Source organism: Pocillopora verrucosa, chromosome 8 (genome assembly GCF_036669915.1).
Source record: "Pocillopora verrucosa isolate sample1 chromosome 8, ASM3666991v2, whole genome shotgun sequence".
Taxonomy (NCBI): domain Eukaryota; kingdom Metazoa; phylum Cnidaria; class Anthozoa; order Scleractinia; family Pocilloporidae; genus Pocillopora; species Pocillopora verrucosa.
Genome location: NC_089319.1, coordinates 9,806,890 through 9,829,949, shown reverse-complemented (window position 1 = coordinate 9,829,949; position 23,060 = coordinate 9,806,890). Strand labels below are relative to the sequence as shown.

At 38.0% G+C, this 23,060-nt stretch overlaps 3 protein-coding genes across 4 annotated transcripts; 2 read left to right on the top strand and 1 right to left on the bottom strand.

Moving 5' to 3' along the window:
- The first annotated feature begins 991 nt into the window (after window positions 1-991).
- LOC136283138 (uncharacterized) lies at window positions 992-4,056 on the top strand. Of its 2 annotated transcripts, none has more exons than XM_066171481.1 (3): window positions 992-1,151; window positions 2,644-3,401; window positions 3,845-4,056. In XM_066171481.1, the coding sequence occupies exons 1-3, from the start codon at window positions 1,067-1,069 to the stop codon at window positions 4,040-4,042; spliced, it is 1,041 nt and encodes a 346-aa protein (XP_066027578.1). In that variant the 5' UTR covers window positions 992-1,066; the 3' UTR covers window positions 4,043-4,056. The 2 variants fall into 2 exon arrangements, with proteins under 2 accessions (XP_066027578.1, XP_066027579.1); XM_066171482.1 differs by having other exon boundaries at window positions 3,826-3,914.
- Window positions 4,057-14,047: 9,991 nt separating this feature from the next.
- Window positions 14,048-18,559, top strand: LOC136283136 (uncharacterized). The gene is made up of 3 exons (XM_066171479.1): window positions 14,048-14,213; window positions 15,708-16,465; window positions 16,909-18,559. Exons 1-3 carry the CDS (start codon window positions 14,129-14,131, stop codon window positions 17,104-17,106), a joined length of 1,041 nt encoding a protein of 346 aa, XP_066027576.1. The 5' UTR covers window positions 14,048-14,128; the 3' UTR covers window positions 17,107-18,559.
- Window positions 18,560-18,995: 436 nt separating this feature from the next.
- On the bottom strand, window positions 18,996-22,778 carry LOC131779006 (uncharacterized). The gene is made up of 5 exons (XM_059095520.2): window positions 22,615-22,778; window positions 22,021-22,203; window positions 21,346-21,492; window positions 20,367-20,645; window positions 18,996-19,530 (listed from the first exon to the last, which is right to left on the bottom strand). Exons 1-5 carry the CDS (start codon window positions 22,639-22,641, stop codon window positions 19,483-19,485), a joined length of 684 nt encoding a protein of 227 aa, XP_058951503.2. The 5' UTR covers window positions 22,642-22,778; the 3' UTR covers window positions 18,996-19,482.
- Between the last annotated feature and the right edge of the window lie 282 nt (window positions 22,779-23,060).

Sequence of the window (23,060 nt, the reverse complement as noted above, 5' to 3'; positions counted from 1 at the left end):
AAAGCGAACTGAATAACTGTCCTGCCAAGACGACGAATTTTAAACCGCCGAAGCCGCAAGAGCATTTCGAATAAATTACACGCGTTAAGGCGTGTAATATATAGGCGCTAACGATCTTACGGTGATAGATGGGCGAACATTGCTCAACAAAGGGATGAACACTTTTAGGCCAAGTATAAATGTAAACAGACATGTGTTGGTTTGAGGAGCAGAAAGCTTAAGGGCACAAGCATTACAAACATACGAAAGACTATATGAAATCATACATTATGAAACAATAGCCCGTAGGAATGAAAGATTTTAGGCAAAGTTTGAATATAAACAGCCATAATTTGGTTTGCGGAGGAAATAGCTTAGGGGAGTAGGTATTATAAACATACGAAAGACTTTTAAATTAAACATTATGAAGCAAGAGCCCGTAAAAACTTAGAGACGAAGTGTTATAGTTGGGCGAAAAAGTTGCCAACTAAGGGATGATGCTTTTAGGCAAAGTATGAATATAAACAGTCATGTTTTTGTTTGAGGGGAAAAAAAGTTAAAGATACAAGTATTACAAATAAACGAAAGCCTTTGTTAAAACTAGTTACAAGGGCGCCATTCATAATTAGCACAGAGAAAACATTATCAGCCAATTCCAGCTGAAAAACAGACAATTTTGCAATGCTTCACGAACTCTTCGAGACAGTTCTAAGAGAATTAATTACAGTATCTTCTTTGAGTAACGCGAGATTACGAATGAGTTCATCCGGTACCCATATCTTTCTTAACCATTTTTTCAACCAACTGAGTGAGATGTTGGATAGGAAAGGAGGATGAAAACACTAAATAAAAAAATAAAGGTATGAAACATCTGCGTGGCCCGACAAGAGAAAACGTCTCAAAACAAAAGCTTTCACATAAATCTATTAGCATCGTTAATAACTACTTTATGCAATCCGAGGGGAAAACATCTTCAGACTGTCAAAACGTAACCAGATGCAGCTTCAACAAGTTGAAGTAGGGTCCACAAAATTTGTATCCCCAGGTCAAGTTGTCGCCTTAACTGCTTTATCGGAAAAACCTCGTGATGGCTTCCAAGGAAGTATCGCTGAAAATTGTAAGCTATGTCACAGTAATAATGACCGTGCTTGCAGCTACAGTTTGGATGTCAGGTAAGGTGTACTGGCGTTCCAATAACTCTGACGTTCTATTCGTCGTTCGATAGACTTTCGCTTTCCCATTTAACTATAAAACCGCTATTGCCAAGAAAACCAACGGTCGATTTTGTAGCTGAATTCAAATATCTGTTCCTCGATAAAACTTGGAATTAACTCGGTAAATTTCAGGCTGTTTCGATGAAGAGGCATTTTTGTTATTATTTTATGTACGGTATATTCATCGCGTTAAACTCTCCGTTAAATGAGCTCTTGGGTGAATAACTTTCGCTCGGTAACATGTCTAAGGGATTTAAAACTTGATGATTACATGGATCTAAACTAATTCAAACTATTACACAAAAAACCATCCTTGAAAGTGACATCAACGTCTTCAAACAGTTATTAAAATAGGGTTGACTAGGTGGGTAATAATTGGGATATTCAAATGAATTGGATTCATTGGTTAAACTTCAAAAACAACCTCTCGATTATTATTATTATCTTGATCTAACTTTGGCTTAACGAGGATTTTATTAAACATAGGAACCTTCCTTGTCTATCTTGCAGCCATGACTGCGGGAATAGAAGGCCATCTTTGCTCTCTTCAACTCTGAATTAGTTCATAGTAGAAACGGAACGAAAATAAAAGTTATCTAGCGGTAACACGATTTCTTGGACCAGTTCCATTTTGATCTTTAAATGACATAGTTGTTGCCGGGGTGATGCTAATTTGCGAGTGAGAAAAATTAAAATTTTTCGTCGCTAGCCGTTAGTTTCCTACAACGAGGAGTATTTCGAAACTTCTACCAATCAACCTTAACATCGTAACTTAAGAAGGTATCCTCGAGCTACCCTTGTCGAATTTAAAAAAAATTTAAAAACTGCCTGAGGACATGTTTTTATGGCTGACGCCAGTAGATTAAACTTTTTCACTCAATCGATCGCGTGAGTTGTTTTAACTATTTTCTTCGTAGTCACAAATAGGTGTTTAATTAGGCCTATGGTAATTTGTCAATGAAATGAAAAAGGGCCTTAATAATTAATAGGGCTTTGTTATTGAATCACTTGTTTCACCATCAGTCGAAAACAGGCTTTCGATTGACTTTAGGAAATTAATATTCTACTCTTTGAATCTTTTCTCACTCTATTATGACTGTTACATATTGAAACACTATGTTATGTAAATTTTGAATTCCATGAACCAAACGGGTTTTTTTTTAAAAGCATGTCTGTATGTGGAATCTTCTCGTGTCCATAAATTTGTGGCAAAAATGGACGGCATAAGAAAAAATATATATACCCTGACGAAATGAAGATCTTTTTTTATTTTTTGGTCTTGCGTTTGTACCTCATCTAAAGCCTTTGTGTTATCTGTTGATGTAATCTTTAATTATATAAAACGCGCCAGTTTTGTGTAATAAATAGTGGGTTCATTGTATATTTATAAGTCACAAGATAATAATTTTACTAAGATCCAGCTTTTTCGATCGTTTTAACTAACCTGCAGAAAAACAAAGCATTACAATTGAGGTAAAATGCAATGGAACAAACATCACTTGGAACGAAACTACTTTGGGCAAGAAAACCATGCAGTATAAAGAAATGGCTTTGGCTGTGAGAAGTCTGTTGAAAAAGGATCTTGAAAACGTAACGGGCGTTACTGATTTTAAAGTGAAGAAATTCTTGAAGATTCACAGAAACCCTGGAACGTTTTGCGAATTTGAATTTGAGTCTGATATTGGAAAAGAAAGAGTCGAAAATGAACTTGACAACGCCCTCGACATTTGCATGGAAAAAGCGTCGATCTTGAACCTTCTACAGAACATGAGCCTGCTGTTGCCTGGTGTAGAATGGAAGGATCCCTTTGCTGATTACAACAATTCTGAGTACAGAAGAATAAAAACAGCAATAGAAGATGCTCTTAACGAATTCTACCAAGACAAAGACGACGTCGTGGATTTTGAGGTCGTTTCGCTCGCTAAAGCAAATGACGGATGGACCTTAGCGAAGGTGGAGTACTATCTTTTGGTTTCATCAGCCACCAACTCGACAGGAAAAGAATTGCAAGACACACTTACAACGTTTACAAAAAGTGACACGTATGAAAAGACGTTCCCTGATGCCAAGCGAATACACGAAAAACGAAATACTGCTACTGAGAGTAGTGAGATGGATAAAGAGAACGAGAGGAGCAAATTGACAATAAGCTTGATTGTGGTGGCAGCGATAACCATTTGTGCAGTGATGATACTCTTCCTTATTGTGGTAAGTTCATTCATAAATTCCCAGCTCGTAATCGCTCGCTAAATTTGTTTTTTCCTCAATCGGAGAGTCCTTTCTAGTCAATCTATATGAATCCTTTCCATTCCCAGCCATCTTTGTCCTTCTTTTTTTTTCTGTTGGTTTCCCGTGTCGAAGTTGCTCTCAAAATTGCATACAACATTCGTGAAGCTGAGCTTGTTTACCACTCTCTATATGCAGTTTGTTTGCGGACTTTTAGTGCAGGTCCCTATTAAGAATAGCAAACTGAGCGACATTAGAGTAAACGCTGTCATTTTGAACTTATAACATTTCGGAGAGTTTATGTGAGACCTTAAGAGAGGCACAACTTCCTCACTGAAACTTGAAACTGTCAAGAATATCTTCCGGCTTATTTGGAAATTAGAATATTATAGTTTTTTCACCGCAGGTGAATAAAATTTTGACAGGTTATCCGTCAGAATTGGAAATACATCAAAGAGCACGCACCCGAGGTCAAATTTGAGTTGTACCGAAAAAGACGAAGCAGGACTAAGAATCTCCCCGAGAAAATCCAGAAGGAGGAGACCAAGACCACACCTGTTAGCAGTGAGGATTGCATTGTTGTGTTAAATTCATATGATAATCCAGGATCTTCTGAATCCTAACTTAATCTCTTAGAGAACGGTTGGGGGAGAAGGGGGGGCGGGAGTGAGTTGGTATTCCCCTATTTGGGTGTCTTTCTCGATCGGAGGTTTCAGTTAGAATAGGAAAGTAGGCGGTGCACTTTCTTAGCATTTCGTGACATTTCTGCCACAGCATAGTGAAAAAAGCTCCATGAGATTATTATGGCTCAGTTTTAACAATATACACACGTTCTACTCACAGAGATTGCTTACATTATAAATTGCTATGTAAACGATGATCAGTCATTTCGCCTACGAGTCGTTACGCCAACGCCTCAGGGCAGCGCCTTGCTAATAACGTATTGTAATACGTTTATTGTTGGATCGGTTCCATCGGCAGAACTTGAGCAACTTCTCATCGACCGTATGTTCACGGTACAACATTTCATTTGTCGCCACTTAGAAGAAAACAAAACTAAAAACAGACGTTATGACATAACCTAAAATGTTAGCGAAGTGACCTGAGTGAGTCGTAAGGCGAAACGACCGCAATTTCTGTAAACAACAATTTACTGTTGCATGTTCATCTAGGAATATGAATCATCTACGGATTTGAAACCTTAAATTAAGATTAACTTTAGGAAATAAACAGGCATACCCTGCGTGCGGGATCTCCGCTGTTATTTGATAATAGACAGACCATTTCGGATTTTCAATGTTCAAATGAGGCTAAGGACAAAATATTTCTTATAACAACATCTTTCCTTTTAGGATAGAATAGGAAACCATGTCCACGTCAAAGACCTCGCACTTACCCACCATTTCATACGGAGGGTTTGGGCGTGTCGGAAATAGCCCACGATCCCAATTTGTACAGTCCTGTGCATTACACTGTTGCCAGTTTGATGCTAGGAATCTGTCAGTATGTTCTTCAAGAGTTTAAAACCAACAAAACCTCGGCAAAGGCCATAATAAAATGTAAATATTCGTTAATTTGGATGAAGGTCGATGAGTTTTGTAGACATGATAATTGATTTTATGAAAGGCTAAAGAGGTTTCTTAGATATTAGGCCTATTTACCAGCTATAAAAACTCTTTTTAATTAAGAAATACATTGCTTGTAAAAAGGATGCCAGCCAACAGGGGTTTTATGCTTATTTGTATTTGGCGTCTCTGTTTCATGGTAAATCGATTTAGAAAATGGCTCCCGCTCTTAGCTTGGCCGGTATGCTGTCTGCTGGTTCTCATTACCAGTGTATATGTGGAGGCAGTGTTGCCGAGAGGTTGGGGCGGGGGATTTGTAATCTGGTCGTCCCGGTTAAAGCCCTGCACCCTGCTTCTCACTGGATTTGTTCTCAGTTCCCCCCTCCCTCCCCCTGTGGCTGCAATTGTATATAGTCAACTAGTCTGTCTCTAGTCAGTTGGGATTTTTAAACGCTATGTTTATTGACACACTATGTTTGTTTTAAATTAGATTGTATTGGCCGTGAAGAGCCCCTCAGAGAGTTATTATCATTATTATTATCACTATTATAACATCAAGGAAAATAATTACGTCAATGTAAAACGAGGAACATGGTTGTTTGTACACAGTTAGTGTTTGCTTGCTTTTTTTTCTCTTTTGTATGAGAATTTTACAAACAGAAAACTCTATCATCATAGTAAGCGGAGGAAATATTCATCAAATTAATATAGTCATGTGAGTAGGTCGTATCATTAAAGTTTGTATTTATCGAAGTCTTGATGTGATGTTGAATGTTTTATATTAGGTTTAATTGTGATGCATACTTATGAAACCCACACTATTTTTCTGTCCCATTAAAAAGTATGTTTACAAAATTTCCACTTACCGCGAATTTAGACTTCAAATATTCATATAACCCTCAAAAACTGTGTGCAAATAATATGCTTGAAATTTTTCCTAAAACGCTGCCATTTTGAAAACATTTTAGTAACCTGGTCGTGGGTTCGCGCATGTCTCATAAAGTCACCTTACTCGTGCGGCCAGGTCATCAACCAAAATTAAAGCAAATTTGCAAGTTAGGGGCTTTCTAGAGAAGCAAATCTTTGCCTGCTATCCAGAAATAGAAAATGGGCTCACTTTCATAACTGGATTCTTTTAAATTGCAGCGATAAATTCAATTGTGGCCGGAATTGAAATATCTTTTATGCTGTGTTCAATAAAAAAAGAGTATTTGATAAGAGAATCCAAAAAAATATGCTTAATTTTAAAAAAGCATGCCTCTGGATAGGAGAATTATAAGTGCCATCCTGTTAGAAAGCTAAGTACGCTTCGTTTATTTTGTCACACTTGTTTTCATACCGCCATTTTATGCGTTATTTTTCAATTCCTACACTGCTCCTTTTGGTCAAACTTAGTACGAGTTTATCACTTATCGAGTCGTGGAGCGAGACCAGTTAGATTATTCTGTAGCACTGTTATCGGTATCAGATGGGCGAAGTGCAAACCTCTGCAAAAAAAAGGTAAACGCTGTCATTATTAACATGTCATAAAAGCTCAAATTAATTCCACCACTCAATCCACTTCCTGGTATCTGTACAGTTTTCGCAGGAAAAATGCGGATTAATTGATGGAGCGTTAAAGCCGTTTCAGCACTTCAGTTATTAGTAGACATATTTATTCTAGGTAATCATGCTTTGCAGATCTACACTCAGTGGCAAAAAAGTTGGCATCCCTCCCCTCCCTCACTTGGTGGCCAACAACCCTCCACTCAACATAATGAACAGAAATCTTGTAATTTATCTCCGATACGTCATTGAAAGTTGTAGGAAATTAGTAACCATTCTGTTTACATCAGGTAACATTGAAATAAGGCAGAGAGGTTGATAAATAACCGACGGTTATACAAAAAGTTCAAAATGTAGCAGAGAGCACCAAGACTCTTGCCCCTCATTGTAATTTTCCGAACTTACATCTTACCATATGTATGGCACACTTCAAACCAGAAAATTTCCTTCAATGCCCCAGTACGCTATACATTAAAAAATAAAAGTTATATCATATTATAGTGTGACTGAAGTTGATTACGCACTCATGTATACATGCATATGACTCCATGAGAAGGTGGTTTTGTTCTACTCGACTTAATGAAAAGCTGTTGGTCTACGATGCCCATCACCGCGAAGTGATAGGCTGCGATTTAATCGCAACCTAAGAACTTCTATACCTTTATGAGTCATAAAAGTATAGGATTTTTAAGCGTGGCCAATGTGATTGTATCAGCACCGTAACCCCTTTCATATCCACTTCTGATTAGGAAGCAGGAAGACCTACCTTGATCACTCCACCTAAAGGTCGAATCTCATGCTCTCTCCGTCGTCGCTCTTCGGAAATGTTCATTTGTTGTGATGCAGTAGCGCTGAGTGAAATATGTCTCAGCTTTTTGGGCTCGCTTCTCATTAGTTTGTTTTTATCATTTTCTTCTTCGTCGCTTGTGTTGATAGTTCCTTGTTCAAACGCTTGTACCTGCTGAAGTATCGCCGGAGTATATTTTAATTTGGTAAATTCAGATTCATCGCCTTCTTTCTGAGTTTCTTCATCCTGAGGCCAATCCTACGAAAATATATAAAAAAAAGTCTGCTTAACCCTTTAACTCCCATGAGTGACCAAGACAAAATTTCTCCTTACCAAATCAATACAATATCAAATAGACAAGTGTTGAGAATAAAGAGTAATATAGGGGATTATTAGTTGACCCAATACCAAATTCTCAGAACTAACATCATAAGAATTGTATGGCAGACAGTAAGGAGAATTATCAATGAGATCTTGGGTTTGAAAGGGTTTTTAGACTGATCTCGCATAGCTGCCTAGTTTTTCTTGGTACTGTAATATGAAGTTTCAAAAGGCGCTGTTACTCTTCTTGACTTAATTTTAGTGTTTTGTCAAGTTGTTCTTGGCAAATTGCAAGTACGCATTAAGTTTTTAACCCTTACTAGTGACTTTCATTCAATATCTCCTTACAGTTTCATAGCTGATGAATGTTTCATGGAGAATAAGCACAATTATGTTGGTGTGTAAAGGGTTAAAGGCTTAGCGGAAATAGTAAAGTGCTTCTCCCAAGAACACAACATAATGACAGTCGGGATTCAGGACCCTTATCACAGCTGAATCATTCCTTTCCACATCCCACCTAAGAACAGATATTTTAATCTATAGTTTCAGACCCATTGCATTTGGTTTGATTGTGGGACCAACTTGGGACGGTAAAAAATTAGTTTAGTCTAACTTATAACATTTATTTTCCTCTTTAGCAGTCGACACTGTGTTTTCCTTGGGAGGGCTGATGAAAATTAACGGTTTGCTCATTGCAAAAGGAACCTTTCTTGGATAGGTATGGTCTCCGGACATCGTGACGTCATCAATAAGGGAGCTTGAAGTGCTGAATTCACCCTGAAAAAATGGCGCAAAAAATAATTTACCACAAAAGATAAAATGAAACGAGTAATAAAGGATCGAATCTTTGAAATCAAGTTATCACTTCATGAAGTGTGACTGTACCCATTTAGTGCGCCGTAATCAGAATTTAAGAAGCCAACTGCCGAACAACAGCGTTTGTGTTTCCTGTTCCTGTTTTTGAAAAAAGTGAGTTTATTCATTCTAAAGTACAATTAATCGATTTTGAGCTTTTAGGCAGTCGAATAATTAAATTCGGGATCAACAAGGTTTGTGCAGAAGCCCTATTTATACTGAACTGTAATAAGGCTTATCGCCCTCCAGTCGAATATTTATGCAAGCGTCTAATATGCGCAATATATGCCGCAGTCTTAATTCAGCCTATTTCCATCCACCAGTAAAATTTATTGCGCTCAAATATATCATTGAAAAACGGGTTATTTCTCAGCAGCCAATTTTGACAATTCTCATTCATCAATTGAGTTTCACACGGGAACTGATTATACGAATGTCTCATGCGCTGGTCAGCGGACTTAACAAACAGTTAGCAGGAATGAAAGGAAGGAGTGAAAGACTGATAGATTGAAGGAGTGAATTTTGGGTCATAACAATGACTCTGAATGACAGTTAAATTACAATATACCCTTTGACCTTTAGAGTGCCATGCATCTAATTTCTCCTCACAATATCACTGAATCACACATGAAGGTCATGATAATAATGGAAATGATCATGAACTAAAGGAACTCTTGATTGTTAAAACTGTTTCTTGTAAGCAGCTTAGGAAATGTATAAAGAAGAGAAGGGAGAACATGGGTACCGATATTAAGAGGTAAAATGTTAAGGTAATTATGAACAAAGCTCCTTAAGTTAAGAAAATTTTAAAAAATCTGAGAAATGATGACGCCTTCTGAACTTCAGGACCCCTGTCAGTCCAGGCTAATAGCAGCTTGGCCGACATCATCAGTATCGGAAACACAGTTCACCTTAGGTCAAGCACAATCCACATCAGGGGCTTCGACATCAACGACACAGTCCTCCAACGGTAACAAATGGTCTACCACAGGTGCTTCATCATCGTTAGCACAGTCTTCGACAGGGGCTTCGCAATCTGGTGCGCAGTCCTCCACAGATGGTTCAGTATCGGGAACACAGTCCACCGCAGGTAACCAACAGTTATCCTCTGCACCAAGATCGCAGGCAGGCACAAACCTGAAAACAAATGAGTTTCAAGTGGGTGGAGACGATACGTACGAAGAGAAAAGTGACTCTCTGTCTATTTGGTCGATAGTGCTCAAAGCGCTGGCTTTTCTTTCGTTGCTTATCATAATTAAAGCATTTGTCTTTAAAAAGGTAAGTTCACATAACACAAATGCATTCAAACTATCGATATTTTGAATCTTACAAGTAGGGCAATCGGAAAATGCGTTTCATCGAATTTGCTCGAATTCACCAATGGGAAGAAATGTTGGAAAATGCATGCTTTCGACCGGAAAACTCTTGTGAACATTTCGTTAACCGTGCGAAAAATGGTTCCGAACAGAAGAAAACATGACATTTTCTATGCGTTGTACGAACGGCAAACACAGGAAATCACTGCTTTTTCCTGCATTTACACACATTAATCTTCCAGGAAAATGCGTGTTTCCAGCCGCTAACTCCGGTGAATACGTTGTTGCATACGGGGAAAATGCCAATGAACAAAAGAAAAACAAGCTGTTTGCAGTGAGTTAGCCGAGTGGTTGATGTCGGAAGATGATTTGTTTACTTGCATTTACCGCGAAGGAAAACTACCTTATAATGGAACGAATACTGGGATTCACCGATGCGAAAGCGCACGGAAAACGTTGGATTTTCCGTACGCAAAACATGGGTAAAAGTTTACAAAAAGCCGCGTTTTCCGTGAATTCAATCTTCGTTTTCCGTTCGGTGAACGCTAGTTTTTTTTGCTGTGATTCCTCTTTCGCTCTCACTCTTATTGTTTATCTCAAATATCATAATGGAACATTGCTTGTTGACATGATACTTTTTTTTTTTTAATCGAAACTCGTTGATAACGTAGTGAACAATTGTTTGATGTGCAACCTTCAAGGAAATAATGAACATATGGGGTAGAATCGACCCAAAAGTATCTACTGTTTAAAATGAGGAAAAGGCTTTGAATCACCTTTTAACCTTCAGAATAATGCAGAATCTTACTTGAAGAATCACATCTTTTTCAGTTCTGCCATCGAAACCAGACTGCTCAGGAAAAGAGAAGACAGGTGTCAATTCCATCTCCAGGAGAAACTGCAGCTTAGCTAATTACAGTTTGCACAGAAATTGACTGTAACAACCTTATACAGAACTTTGGACTGAAGAGTACACTTCTCAGCCATAACAATAAATGTATTTATACTTTTGTGGAGCAAAGTCATTCTCCTATGGAATCTGTATAAATGTCTGCAACGTCAAAGGCAGTCGTAAGTCCACAAAGCCTAAGTTAGTTGTAGTAGCTTTAAAGTTAAAGAGAGATATATGCATGTGCATAATTATCAGCCTTTACATAATGTGTTTCGACGAGGTAAAAAAACTAGCACATGATTTGAGGAAAAACAAGTAACCTTGCTAGGGATGACAGAGCTTAAAAAGGCCGACACGTGTCACCAACATTTCCAGGCTAACGCGGAAAATCGATGAAGTTTGAAAAGTGGCTTAGTTTTGCGATCTGGCTTAAATGTACGATAAACTTTCGCTGTAGAAATCCCTGTGAGAGAGAGCACGAAATATCGTTAGAACAACACATTTTCATCGTAGGGCACAAATAGAGATCATGTTAGAAACTTTAGCATCTCCATTGCATAGATACAGTTTGTCCAGATCGCGCTTCAGGTAAGTCGATATTTGTAATGAAGAGGGGAAGGTCTACACAGTAGAAATCGGCCTAAATTTGCTGATGTGATGAAAACTTGTGTGGAAAGAGAATGTCATCATGTTGACTGTTTTCAAAACCACCGCGATTTTAATTTACGATCAAAAGCAATTTCGTGACATGCTTGGTCGTGTTTTTCAGCTCTGACGCTTATATGACGAACACTATTTTGATTAAGTGTTCTTACAAATAAATGAAGGTCATTTATATCTTGAAGAGTGTCCAAACCACTCCAGTAAAAAAATTTTGTTTGCTATTCAATCTCTCATAGAAACTCTGTAATGGGTCACACCTGAAACAAATCGATAATTTATAATTGAAGCGTTCTGATGAAAATCGACATGTTATAAGAACGCGTTCTCACCGTCACCTGAAAGTGACGTTTCATCACGCAAGACGCAAACAACAACCCTGGTTAAAAGGGTCACAAAAGTCTGCTATTGGTATTTTTTCTGCTTCCCCTCCCCGTTCAATGTCAAGTTACGAAGAATTTTATGTCCCCAAGATTGCATTCTGGTAATATCCGACTATGAAAAGAGGAATGGGGTTGTAGAAACCTTTTCAGCTCTTAGTCCAAAATAAGTTTATACAGATTTTCTGATAGAGTTTGTCAAATGCTTTCAGAATTTGCAATTGACTCCAACTCTCATAACTTGAGTGTAAGGTAGAGCTTACTCTCCACCTTTAAATAACTTGCAACTTACAGATAGACTCTCAAACTGATGCCCTTTAGGATGATTACTGTTATCAGGCCACGATGATTAAAACTTGACAATCAAACATTCACTGACATCTTAAAATTAGTCACGGGCCTTTCCCGTAAAATGGAATGATTTCTTACGTGAAACCTTTGATTCCAAGTCACACGGTAAGAAGACAATTTTGTGTAAGAAAAATGCATTCTCCTAAATCTTTGTCAGCATTAAAAATGTTTTGAGCGATTAGTTAATTTTTTTTTTAGCTAGAAGAAGTTGCAATTTTAAGACCTAGCCCTAAGGTTGTCGATATGTAGCTCACGCATATAAAATTACATATTATGAAACAAAAGCCCGTGAGAAATAAAAGCCGAAATTAGTTATCTGGGCGAAAATTGCTGAACAAAGTGATGAACACTTTCAAGTAAAGTGGGAATATAAAAAGTCATCGGTTTGGTTTGGGGTACAAAAAGCTTAAAGGCACAAGTATAGACTTAAAGCTTAAAGGCACAAGTATAGTAAAGACTATTAAATCGTGCAGCCCGAAAGAGAAATAAAAGAGAAATAGAAGCCGAAATTAGTTATCTGGGCGAAAATTGCTGAACAAAGTGATGAACACTTTCAAGTAAAGTGGGAATATAAAAAGTCATCGGTTTGGTTTGGGGTACAAAAAGCTTAAAGGCAAAAGTATAGACTTAAAGCTTAAAGGCACAAGTATAGTAAAGACTATTAAATCGTGCAGCCCGAAAGAACTAAATGGCGAAGGTAATTATAACTGCCAACATAGCGGATTCGATGCTGACACCAGGAATGACATTTTAATACGCGTTTAATCTGTATTGACTTGACAAGCAGTGCAAAGATACCTTGCGGTAGAGCGATACCTTAGCGTAGCGTGCGGTTAAACTACTGAAAGAAATATACGTATAAACCAACGTTACATTGAAGAAAAGCCCGCGCCGAAAGCGAAACAAAACCTAGATATGGAAATGGATACATAAACTGCATTGTATACTGCAGTTGTGTTTCCAAGTGAATTAAAGCGAACTGAATAACGGTCCTGCCAAGACGACGAATTTTAAACCGCCGAAGCCGCGAGAGCATTTCGAATAAATTACACGCGTTAAGGCGTGTAATATATAGGCGCTAACGATCTTACGGTGATAGATGGGCGAACATTGCTCAACAAAGGGATGAACACTTTTAGGCCAAGTATAAATGTAAACAGACATGTGTTGGTTTGAGGAGCAGAAAGCTTAAGGGCACAAGCATTACAAACATACGAAAGACTATATGAAATCATACATTATGAAACAATAGCCCGTAGGAATGAAAGATTTTAGGCCAAGTATGAATATAAAAAGCCATAATTTGGTTTGCGGAGGAAATAGCTTAGGGGAGTAAGTATTATAAACATACGAAAGACTTTTAAATTAAACATTATGAAGCAAGAGCCCGTAAAAACTTAGAGACGAAGTGTGATAGTTGGGCGAAAAAGTTGCCAACTAAGGGATGATGCTTTTAGGCAAAGTATGAATATAAACAGTCATGTTTTTGTTTGAGGGGAAAAAAAGTTAAAGATACAAGTATTACAAATAAACGAAAGCCTTTGTTAAAACTAGTTACAAGGGCGCCATTCATAATTAGCACAGAGAAAACATTATCAGCCAGTTCCAGCTGAAAAACAGACAATTTTGCAATGCTTCACAAAATCTTCGAGACAGTTCTAAGAGAATTAATTACAGTATCTTCTTTGAGTAACGCGAGATCACGAATGAGTTCATCCGTTACCCATATCTTTCTCAACCATTTTTTCAACCAACTGAGTGAGATGTTGGATAGGAAAGGAGGATGAAAACACTAAATAAAAAAATGAAGGTATGAAACATCTGCGTGGCCCGACAAGAGAAAACGTCTCAAAACAAAAGCTTTCACATAAATCTATTAGCATCGTTAATAACTACTTTATGCAACCCGAGGGGAAAACATCTTCAGACTGTCAAAACGTAACCAGATGCAGCTTCAACAAGTTGAAGTAGGGTCCACAAAATTTGTATCCCCAGGTCAAGTTGTCGCCTTAACTGCTTTATCGGAAAAACCTCGTGATGGCTTCCAAGGAAGCATCGCTGAAAATTGTAAGCTATGTCACAGTAATAATGACCATGCTTGCAGCTACAGTTTGGATGTCAGGTAAGGTGTACTGGCGTTCCAATAACTCTGACGTTCTATTCGTCGTTCGATAGACTTTCGCTTTCCCATTTAACTATAAAACCGCTATTGCCAAGAAAACCAACGGTCGATTTTGTAGCTGAATTCAAATATCTGTTCCTCGATAAAACTTGGAATTAACTCGGTAAATTTCAGGCTGTTTCGATGAAGAGGCATTTTTGTTATTATTTTATGTACGGTATATTCATCGCGTTAAACTCTCCGTTAAATGAGCTCTTGGGCGAATAACTTTCGCTCGGTAACATGTCTAAGGGATTTAAAACTTGATGATTACATGGATCTAAACTAATTCAAACTATTACACAAAAAACCATCCTTGAAAGTGACATCAACGTCTTCAAACAGTTATTAAAATAGGGTTGACTAGGTGGGTAATAATTGGGATATTCAAATGAATTGGATTCATTGGTTAAACTTCAAAAACAACCTCTCGATTATTATTATTATCTTGATCTAACTTTGGCTTAACGAGGATTTTATTAAACATAGGAACCTTCCTTGTCTATCTTGCAGCCATGACTGCGGGAATAGAAGGCCATCTTTGCTCTCTTCAACTCTGAATCAGTTCATAGTAGAAACGGAACGAAAATAAAAGTTATGTAGCGGTAACACGATTTCTTGGACCAGTTCCATTTTGATCTTTAAATGACATAGTTGTTGCCGGGGTGATGCTAATTCTGCGAGTGAGAAAAATTAAAATTTTTCGTCGCTAGCCGTTAGTTTCCTACAACGAGGAGTATTTCGAAACTTCTACCAATCAACCTTAACATCGTAACTTAAGAAGGTATCCTCGAGCTACCCTTGTCAAATTTAATAAAAACTTAAAAACTGCCTGAGGACATGTTTTTATGGCTGACGCCAGTAGATTAAACTTTTTCACTCAATCGATCGCGTGAGTTGTTTTAACTATTTTCTTCGTAGTCACAAATAGGTGTTTAATTAGGCCTATGGTAATTTGTCAATGAAATGAAAAAGGGCCTTAATAATTAATAGGGCTTTGTTATTGAATCACTTGTTTCACCATCAGTCGAAAACAGGCTTTCGATTGACTTTAGGAAATTAATATTCTACTCTTTGAATCTTTTCTCACTCTATTATGACTGTTACATATTGAAACACTATGTTATGTAAATTTTGAATTCCATGAACCAAACGGGTTTTTTTTTTTAAAGCATGTCTGCATGTGGAATCTTCTCGTGTCCATAAATTTGTGGCAAAAATGGACGGCATAAGAAAAAATATATATACCCTGACGAAATGAAGATCATTTTTTATTTTTTGGTCTTGCGTTTGTACCTCATCTAAAGCCTTTGTGTTATCTGTTGATGTAATCTTTAATTATATAAAACGCGCCAGTTTTGTGTAATAAATAGTGGGTTCATTGTATATTTATAAGTCACAAGATAATAATTTTACTAAGATCCAGCTTTTTCGATCGTTTTAACTAACCTGCAGAAAAACAAAGCATTACAATTGAGGTAAAATGCAATGGAACAAACATCACTTGGAACGAAACTACTTTGGACAAGAAAACCATGCAGTATAAAGAAATGGCTTTGGCTGTGAGGAGTCTGTTGAAAAAGGATCTTGAAAACGTAACGGGCGTTACTGATTTTAAAGTGAAAAAATTCTTGAAGATTCACAGAAACCCTGGAACGTTTTGCGAATTTGAATTTGAGTCTGATCTTGGAAAAGAAAGAGTCGAAAATGAACTTGACAACGCCCTCGACATTTGCATGGAAAAAGCGTCGATCGTGAACCTTCGACAGAACATGAGCCTCCTGTTGCCTGGTGTAGAATGGAAGGATCCCTTTGCTGATTACAACAATTCTGAGTACAGAAGAATAAAAACAGCAATAGAAGATGCTCTTAACGAATTCTACCAAGACAAAGACGACGTCGTGGATTTTGAGGTCGTTTCGCTCGCTAAAGCAAATGACGGATGGACCTTAGCGAAGGTGGAGTACTATCTTTTGGTTTCATCAGCCACCAACGCGACAGGAAAAGAATTGCAAGACACACTTACAACGTTTACAAAAAGTGACACGTATGAAAAGACGTTCCCTGATGCCAAGCGAATACACGAAAAACGAAATACTGCTACTGAGAGTAGTGAGATGGATAAAGAGAACCAGAGGAGCAAATTGACAATAAGCTTGATTGTGGTGGCAGCGATAACCATTTGTGCAGTGATGATACTCTTCCTTATTGTGGTAAGTTCATTCACAAATTCCCAGCTCGAAATCGCTCGCTAAATTTGTTTTTTCCTCAATCGGAGAATCCTTTCTAGTCAATCTACGTGAATCCTTTCCAATCCCAGCCATCTTTGTCCTTCTTTCTTTTTCTGTTGGTTTCCCGTGTCGAAGTTGCTCTCAAAATTGCATAAAACATTCGTGAAGCTGAGCTTGTTGACCACTCTCTATATGCAGTTTGTTTGCGGACTTTTAGTGCAGGTCCCAAGTAAGAATAGCAAACTGAGCGACATTAGAGTAAACGCTGTCATTTTGAACTTATAACATTTCGGAGAGTTTATGTGAGACCTTAAGAGAGGCACAACTTCCTCACTAAAACTTGAAACTGTCAAGAATATCTTCCGGCTTATTTGGAAATTAGAATATTATAGTTTTTTCACCGCAGCTGAATAAAATTTTGACAGGTTATCCGTCAGAATTGGAAATACATCAAAGAGCACGCACCCGAGGTCAAATTTGAAATGTACCGAAAAAGACGAAGCAGGGCTAAGAATCTCCCCGAGAAAATCCAGAAGGAGGAGACCAAGACCACACCTGTTAGCAGTGAGGATTGCATTGTTGTGTTAAATTCATATGATAATCCAGTATCTTCTGAATCCTAGCTTAATCTCTTAGAGAACGGTTGGGGGAAAAGGGGGGGCGGGAGTGAGTTGGTACTCCCCTATTTGGGTGTCTTTCTCGATCGGAGGCTTCAGTTAGAGTAGGAAAGTAGGTGGTGCGCTTTCTAAGCATTTCATGACATTTCTGCCACAGCATAGTGGAAAAAGCTCCATGAGATTATTATGGCTCAGTTTTAACAATATACACACGTTCTACTCACAGAGATTGCTTACATTATAAATTGCTATGTAAACGATGATCAGTCATTTCGCCTACGAGTCGTTACGCCAACGCCTCAGGGCAGCGCCTTGCTAATAACGTATTGTAATACGTTTATTGTCGGATCGGTTCCATCGGCAGAACTTGAGCAACTTCTCATCGACCGTATGTTCACGGTACAACATTTCATTTGTCGCCACTTGGAAGAAAACAAAACTAAAAACAGACGTTATGACATAACCTAAAATGTTAGCGAAGTGACCTGAAAGAGTCGTAGGGGCGAAACGACTGTAATTTCTGTAAACAACAATTTACTGTTGCATGTTCATCTAGGAATATGAATCATCTACGGATTTGAAACCTTAAATTAAGATTAACTTTAGGAAATAAACAGGCATACCCTGCGTGCGGGATCTCCGCTGTTATTTGATAATAGATAGACCATTTCGGATTTTCAACGTTCAAATGAGGCTAAGGACAAAATATTTCTTATAACAACCTCTTTCCTTTTGGGATAGAATAGAAAACCATGTCCACATCAAAGACCTCGCACTTACCTACCATTTCATACGGAGGGTTTGGGCGTGTCGGAAATAGCCCACGATCCCAATTTGTACAGTCCTGTGCATTACACTGTTGCCAGTTTGATGCTAGGAATCTGTCAGTATGTTCTTCAAGAGTTTAAAACCAACAAAACCACGGCAAAGGCCATAATAAAATGTAAATATTCGTTAATTTGGATGAAGGTCGATGAGTTTTGTAGACATGATAATTGATTTTATGAAAGGCTAAAGAGGTTTCTTAGATATTAGGCCTATTTACCAGCTATAAAAACTCTTTTTAATTAAGAAATACATTGCTTGTAAAAAGGATGCCAGCCAACAGGGGTTTTATGCTTATTTGTATTTGGCGTCTCTGTTTCATCGTAAATCGATTTAGAAAAAGGCTCCCGCTCTTAGCTCGGCCGGTATGCTGTCTGCTGGTTCTCATTACCAGTGTATATGTGGAGGCAGTGTGGCCGATAAGTTGGGGCGGGGGATTGGCGTCCCAGTTAAAGCCCTGCACCCTGCTTCTCACTGGATTTGTTCTCAGTTCCCCCCTCCCTCCCCCTGTGGCTGCAATTGTATATAGTCAACTAGTCTGTCTCTAGTCAGTTGGGATTTTTAAACGCTGTGTTTATTGACACACTATGTTTGTTTTAAATTAGATTGTATTGGCCGTGAAGAGCCCCTCAGAGAGTTATTATCATTATTATTATCACTATTGTAACACCAAGGAAAATAATTACGTCAATGTAAAACGAGGAACATGGTTGTTTGTACACAGTTAGTGTTTGCTTGCTTTTTTTTTCTCTTTTGTATGAGAATCTTACAAATAGAAAACTCTATCATCATAGTAAGTGGAGGAAATATTCATCATACTAATGTAGTCATGTGAGTAGGTCGCATCATTAAAGTTAAAGACTGGTGTTACTCTCGATGTGATGTTGAATGTTTTATATTAGGTTTAATTGTGATGCATACTTATGAAACCCACACTATTTTTCTGTCCCATTAAAAAGTATGTTTACAAAATTTCCACTTACCGCAAATTTAGACTTCAAATAGTCATATAACCCTCAAAAACTGTGTACAAATAATATGCTTGAAATTTTTCCTAAAACGCTGCCATTTTGAAAACATTTTAGTAACCTGGTCGTGGGTTCGCGCATGTCTCATAAAGTCACCTTACTCGTGCGGCCAGGTCATCAACCAAAATTAAAGCAAATTTGCAAGTTAGGGGCTTTCTAGAGAAGCAAATCTTTGCCTGCTATCCAGAAATAGAAAATGGGCTCACTTTCATAACTGGATTCTTTTAAATTGCAGCGATAAATTCAATTGTGGCCGGAATTGAAATATCTTTTATGCTGTGTTCAATAAAAAAAGAGTATTTGATAAGAGAATCCAAAAAAATATGCTTAATTTTCAAAAAGCATGCCTCTGGATAGGAGAATTATAAGTGCCATCCTGTTAGAAAGCTGAGTACGCCTCGTTTATTTTTGTCACACTTGTTTTCATACCGCCATTTTATGCGATATTTTTCAATTCCTACACTGCTTCTTTTGGTCAAACTTAGTACGAGTTTATCACTTATCGAGTCGTGGAGCGAGACCAGTTAGATTATTCTGTAGCACTGTTATCGGTATCAGATGGGCGAAGTGCAAACCTCTGCAAAAAAAAGGTAAACGCTGTCATTATTAACATGTCATAAAAGCTCAAATTAATTCCACCACTCAATCCACTTCCTGGTATCTGTACAGTTTCCGCAGGAAAAATGCGGATTAATTGATGGAGCGTTAAAGCCGTTTCAACACTTCAGTTATTAGTAGACATATTTATTCTAGGTAATCATGCGTTGCAGATCTACACTCAGTGGCAAAAAAAGTTGGCATCCCTCCCCTCCCTCACTTGGTGGCCAACAACCCTCCACTCAACATGATGAACAGAAATCTTGTAATTTATCTCCGATACGTCATTGAAAGTCCTCGCAATGTTGTAGGAAATTAGTAACCATTCTGTTTACATCAGGTAACATTGAAATAAGGCAGAGAGGTTGATAAATAACCGACGGTTATACAAAAAATACAAAATGTAGCAGAGAGCACCAAGACTTTTGCCCCTCATTGTAATTTTCCGAACTTACATCTTACCATATGTATGGCACACTTCAAACCAGAAAATTTCCTTCAATGCCTCAGTACGCTATACATTATAAAATAAAAGTTATATCATATTATAGTGTGACTGAAGTTGATTACACACTCATGTATACATGCATATGACTCCATGAGAAGGTGGTTTTGTTCTACCCGACTTAATGAAAAGCTGTTGGTCAACGATGCCCATCACCGCGAAGTGATAGGCTGTGATTTAATCGCAACCTAAGAACTTCTATACCTTTATGAGTCATAAAAGTATAGGATTTTTAAGCGTGGCCAATGTGATTGTATCAGCACCGTAACCCCTTTCATATCCACTTCTGATTAGGAAGCAGGAAGACCTACCTTGATCACTCCACCTAAAGGTCGAATCTCATGCTCTCTCCGTCGTCGCTCTTCGGAAATTTTCATTTGTTGTGATGCAGTAGCGCTGAGTGAAATATGTCTCAGCTTTTTGGGCTCGCTTCTCATTAGTTTGTTTTTATCATTTTCTTCTTCGTCGCTTGTGTTGATAGTTCCTTGTTCAAACGCTTGTACCTGCTGAAGTATCGCCGGAGTATGTTTTAATTTGGTAAATTCAGATTCATCGCCTTCTTTCTGAGTTTCTTCATCCTGAGGCCAATCCTACGAAAATATATAAAAAAAAGTCTGCTTAACCATTCAACTCCCATGAGTGACCAAGACAAAATTTCTCCTTACCAAATCAATACAATATCAAATAGACAAGTGTTGAGAATAAAGAGTAATATAAGTTAGGGGATAATTAGTTGATCCAATACCAAATTCTCAGAACTAACATCATAAGAATTGTATGGCAGACAGTAAGGAGAATTACCAATGAGATCTTGGGATTGAAAGGGTTTTTAGACTGATCTCGCATAGCTGCCTAGTTTTTCTTGGTACTGTAATGTGAAGTTTCAAAAGGCGCTGTTACTCTTCTTGACTTAATTTTAGTGTTTTGTTAAGTTGTTCTTGGCAAATTACAGGTACGCATTAAGTTTTTAACCCTTACTAGTGACTTTCATTCAATATCTCCTTACAGTTTCATAGCTGATGAATGTTTCATGGAGAATAAGCGCAATTATGTTGGTGTGTAAAGGGTTAAAGGCTTAGCGGAAATAGTAAAGTGCTTCTCCCAAGAACACAACATAATGACAGTCGGGATTCAGGACCCTTATCACAGCTGAATCATTCCTTTCCACATCCCACCTAAGAACAGATATTTTAATCTATAGTTTCAGACCCATTGCATTTGGTTTGATTTTGGGACCAACTTGGGACGGTAAAAAAATTAGTTTAGTCTAACTCGTAGCATTTATTTTACCTCTTTAGCAGTCGACACTGTGTTTTCCTTGGGAGGGCTGATGAAAATTAACGGTTTGCTCATTGCAAAAGGAACCTTTCTTGGATAGGTATGGTCTCCTGACATCGTGACGTCATCAATAAGGGAGCTTGAAGTGCTGAATTCACCCTGAAAAAATGGCGCAAAAAATAATTTACCACAAAAGATAAAATGAAACGAGTAATAAAGGATCGAATCTCTGAAATCAAGTTATCACCTCATGAAACTCGGGTGATGTACCAATTGACTGAATCCGGGAACTTATACAACGGAGGCGCAAGTTTAGGATGGAAAACTTCCACAAATACCACGAGAAAGCCCGTTTTGGTATGAGACATACAACAATCTTTTAGAACATAAGCATTCTATCGGTGAAAGATAGTGACAAAAAAAGACAGAAAAATCTTTGCACTGCACCCGAACATCAATATGCATTTTCTCCACACTATTCTGTTTACGTTTCCAATGGCACTGACGAGGAGAATTTGTTCGACAAACGGAGCTTCCTCAATTAGAGATCAGTTACTTTATTCTCATGACCTTTACATTTGATTCAACAGTGATACTGTGAGGAGAAATTAGAACTCAAGTCACTTTAAGGGATTAAAAGGTTTAAGTGCACCCACCAGCCCTACGACTGATATGAACTTTACATACCTCATGGGCTGAAACGTTTGATATGACACTGGGAACAGTAGCCGATCCTGAAAAAACTGTAGATGAGTTACGTTCTGCTCGTTCGCCTGTGGCAGTTTTCACCTGATCAGAATCTTTCAAGAGCTCCATGAGTCTTTCCGCTGACCTTGAGGTGCCGATGGAAAATGATCGACTCTGGTATTTCTGATGATTAACGACAAACCGCTCGGGGATTAAGATAAAATTATTAAGGGAGCAATACACACTTTTGTTACTTTACTACATGCAATATTTTGCTCCTCATTTTATGAAGCGTGATTATTAGGCACTCTCGGGAAAAAATGGTTTATTATCTTGTAATTCCTTTGAAATCCAAAGTACTTGAGAAGATCACGAATGCTTTGGTACAGTTTTATACTCATTTTTCCTCTCCGCCTTAAGACTTATTCTCATACTTTAGCATGCCCAGAACGGAAGAAAACTAATTTCCTTAATGTACTGTTTCTTAAGAAGGCGGGGCCACCAGAAGGCACACAAAGGAATGCTAGCACCAGGGCAAGGAATGTGTCACTCCTTCTTTATGGACAAAAATCACACGGATAAAGGTTACTACACCTTTACTTCCTTTTTGCTATCAAGCATGGTCGTAAGTTCATCAGTAGATGACGCAGCCACAATGGACAACGTTTCCCTTGTCCCCTCTTGCTGCAACTGTTGTTGGTGTCTTAGGTCTTCAGTGACACGTCTCTCTTGAGTTAGAGCTTTCTTTAACAATCTGTTTCTTATCTAAAACAAGTTTGTTCAAAGATCGAAGTGGTAGTGATGAGGATTTTAGAGGCGTTGTCGCAACGAAATTGGCTGGGTATCATAAAATGATATTATAACAAGTGGAATGAAAATTATTGCTTTCGTGCTGTTGTATCAGACCTTGCGTCCATACAACCAATCTACACTGCATACAACGGAGGCAGAATAGTTTCGATACACCCTTGATAGTTTGTATGATATAGGCGTAATTTTCACACCAAAAAATTAAAGGGACAGAAGAAAGTTTAAAAAAC

Excerpts from the sequence above, each read along its gene's own strand:
- LOC136283138 (XM_066171481.1), top strand. The coding sequence starts at position 1,067 with ATGGCTTCCAAGGAAGTATCGCTGAAAATTGTAAGCTATGTCACAGTA. Across the intron at positions 1,152-2,643 it reads AGCTACAGTTTGGATGTCAG|AAAAACAAAGCATTACAATT; the intron begins GTAAGGTGTACT and ends ACTAACCTGCAG. Across the intron at positions 3,402-3,844 it reads TGATACTCTTCCTTATTGTG|GTTATCCGTCAGAATTGGAA; the intron begins GTAAGTTCATTC and ends AAATTTTGACAG.
- LOC136283136 (XM_066171479.1), top strand. The coding sequence starts at position 14,129 with ATGGCTTCCAAGGAAGCATCGCTGAAAATTGTAAGCTATGTCACAGTA. Across the intron at positions 14,214-15,707 it reads AGCTACAGTTTGGATGTCAG|AAAAACAAAGCATTACAATT; the intron begins GTAAGGTGTACT and ends ACTAACCTGCAG. Across the intron at positions 16,466-16,908 it reads TGATACTCTTCCTTATTGTG|GTTATCCGTCAGAATTGGAA; the intron begins GTAAGTTCATTC and ends AAATTTTGACAG.
- LOC131779006 (XM_059095520.2), bottom strand. The coding sequence starts at position 22,641 with ATGCTTGATAGCAAAAAGGAAGTAAAG. Across the intron at positions 20,646-21,345 it reads CAGTGTCGACTGCTAAAGAG|GATTGGCCTCAGGATGAAGA; the intron begins GTAAAATAAATG and ends ATATTTTCGTAG. Across the intron at positions 19,531-20,366 it reads CTTTAGGTGGAGTGATCAAG|AGGTTTGCACTTCGCCCATC; the intron begins GTAGGTCTTCCT and ends TTTTTTTTGCAG.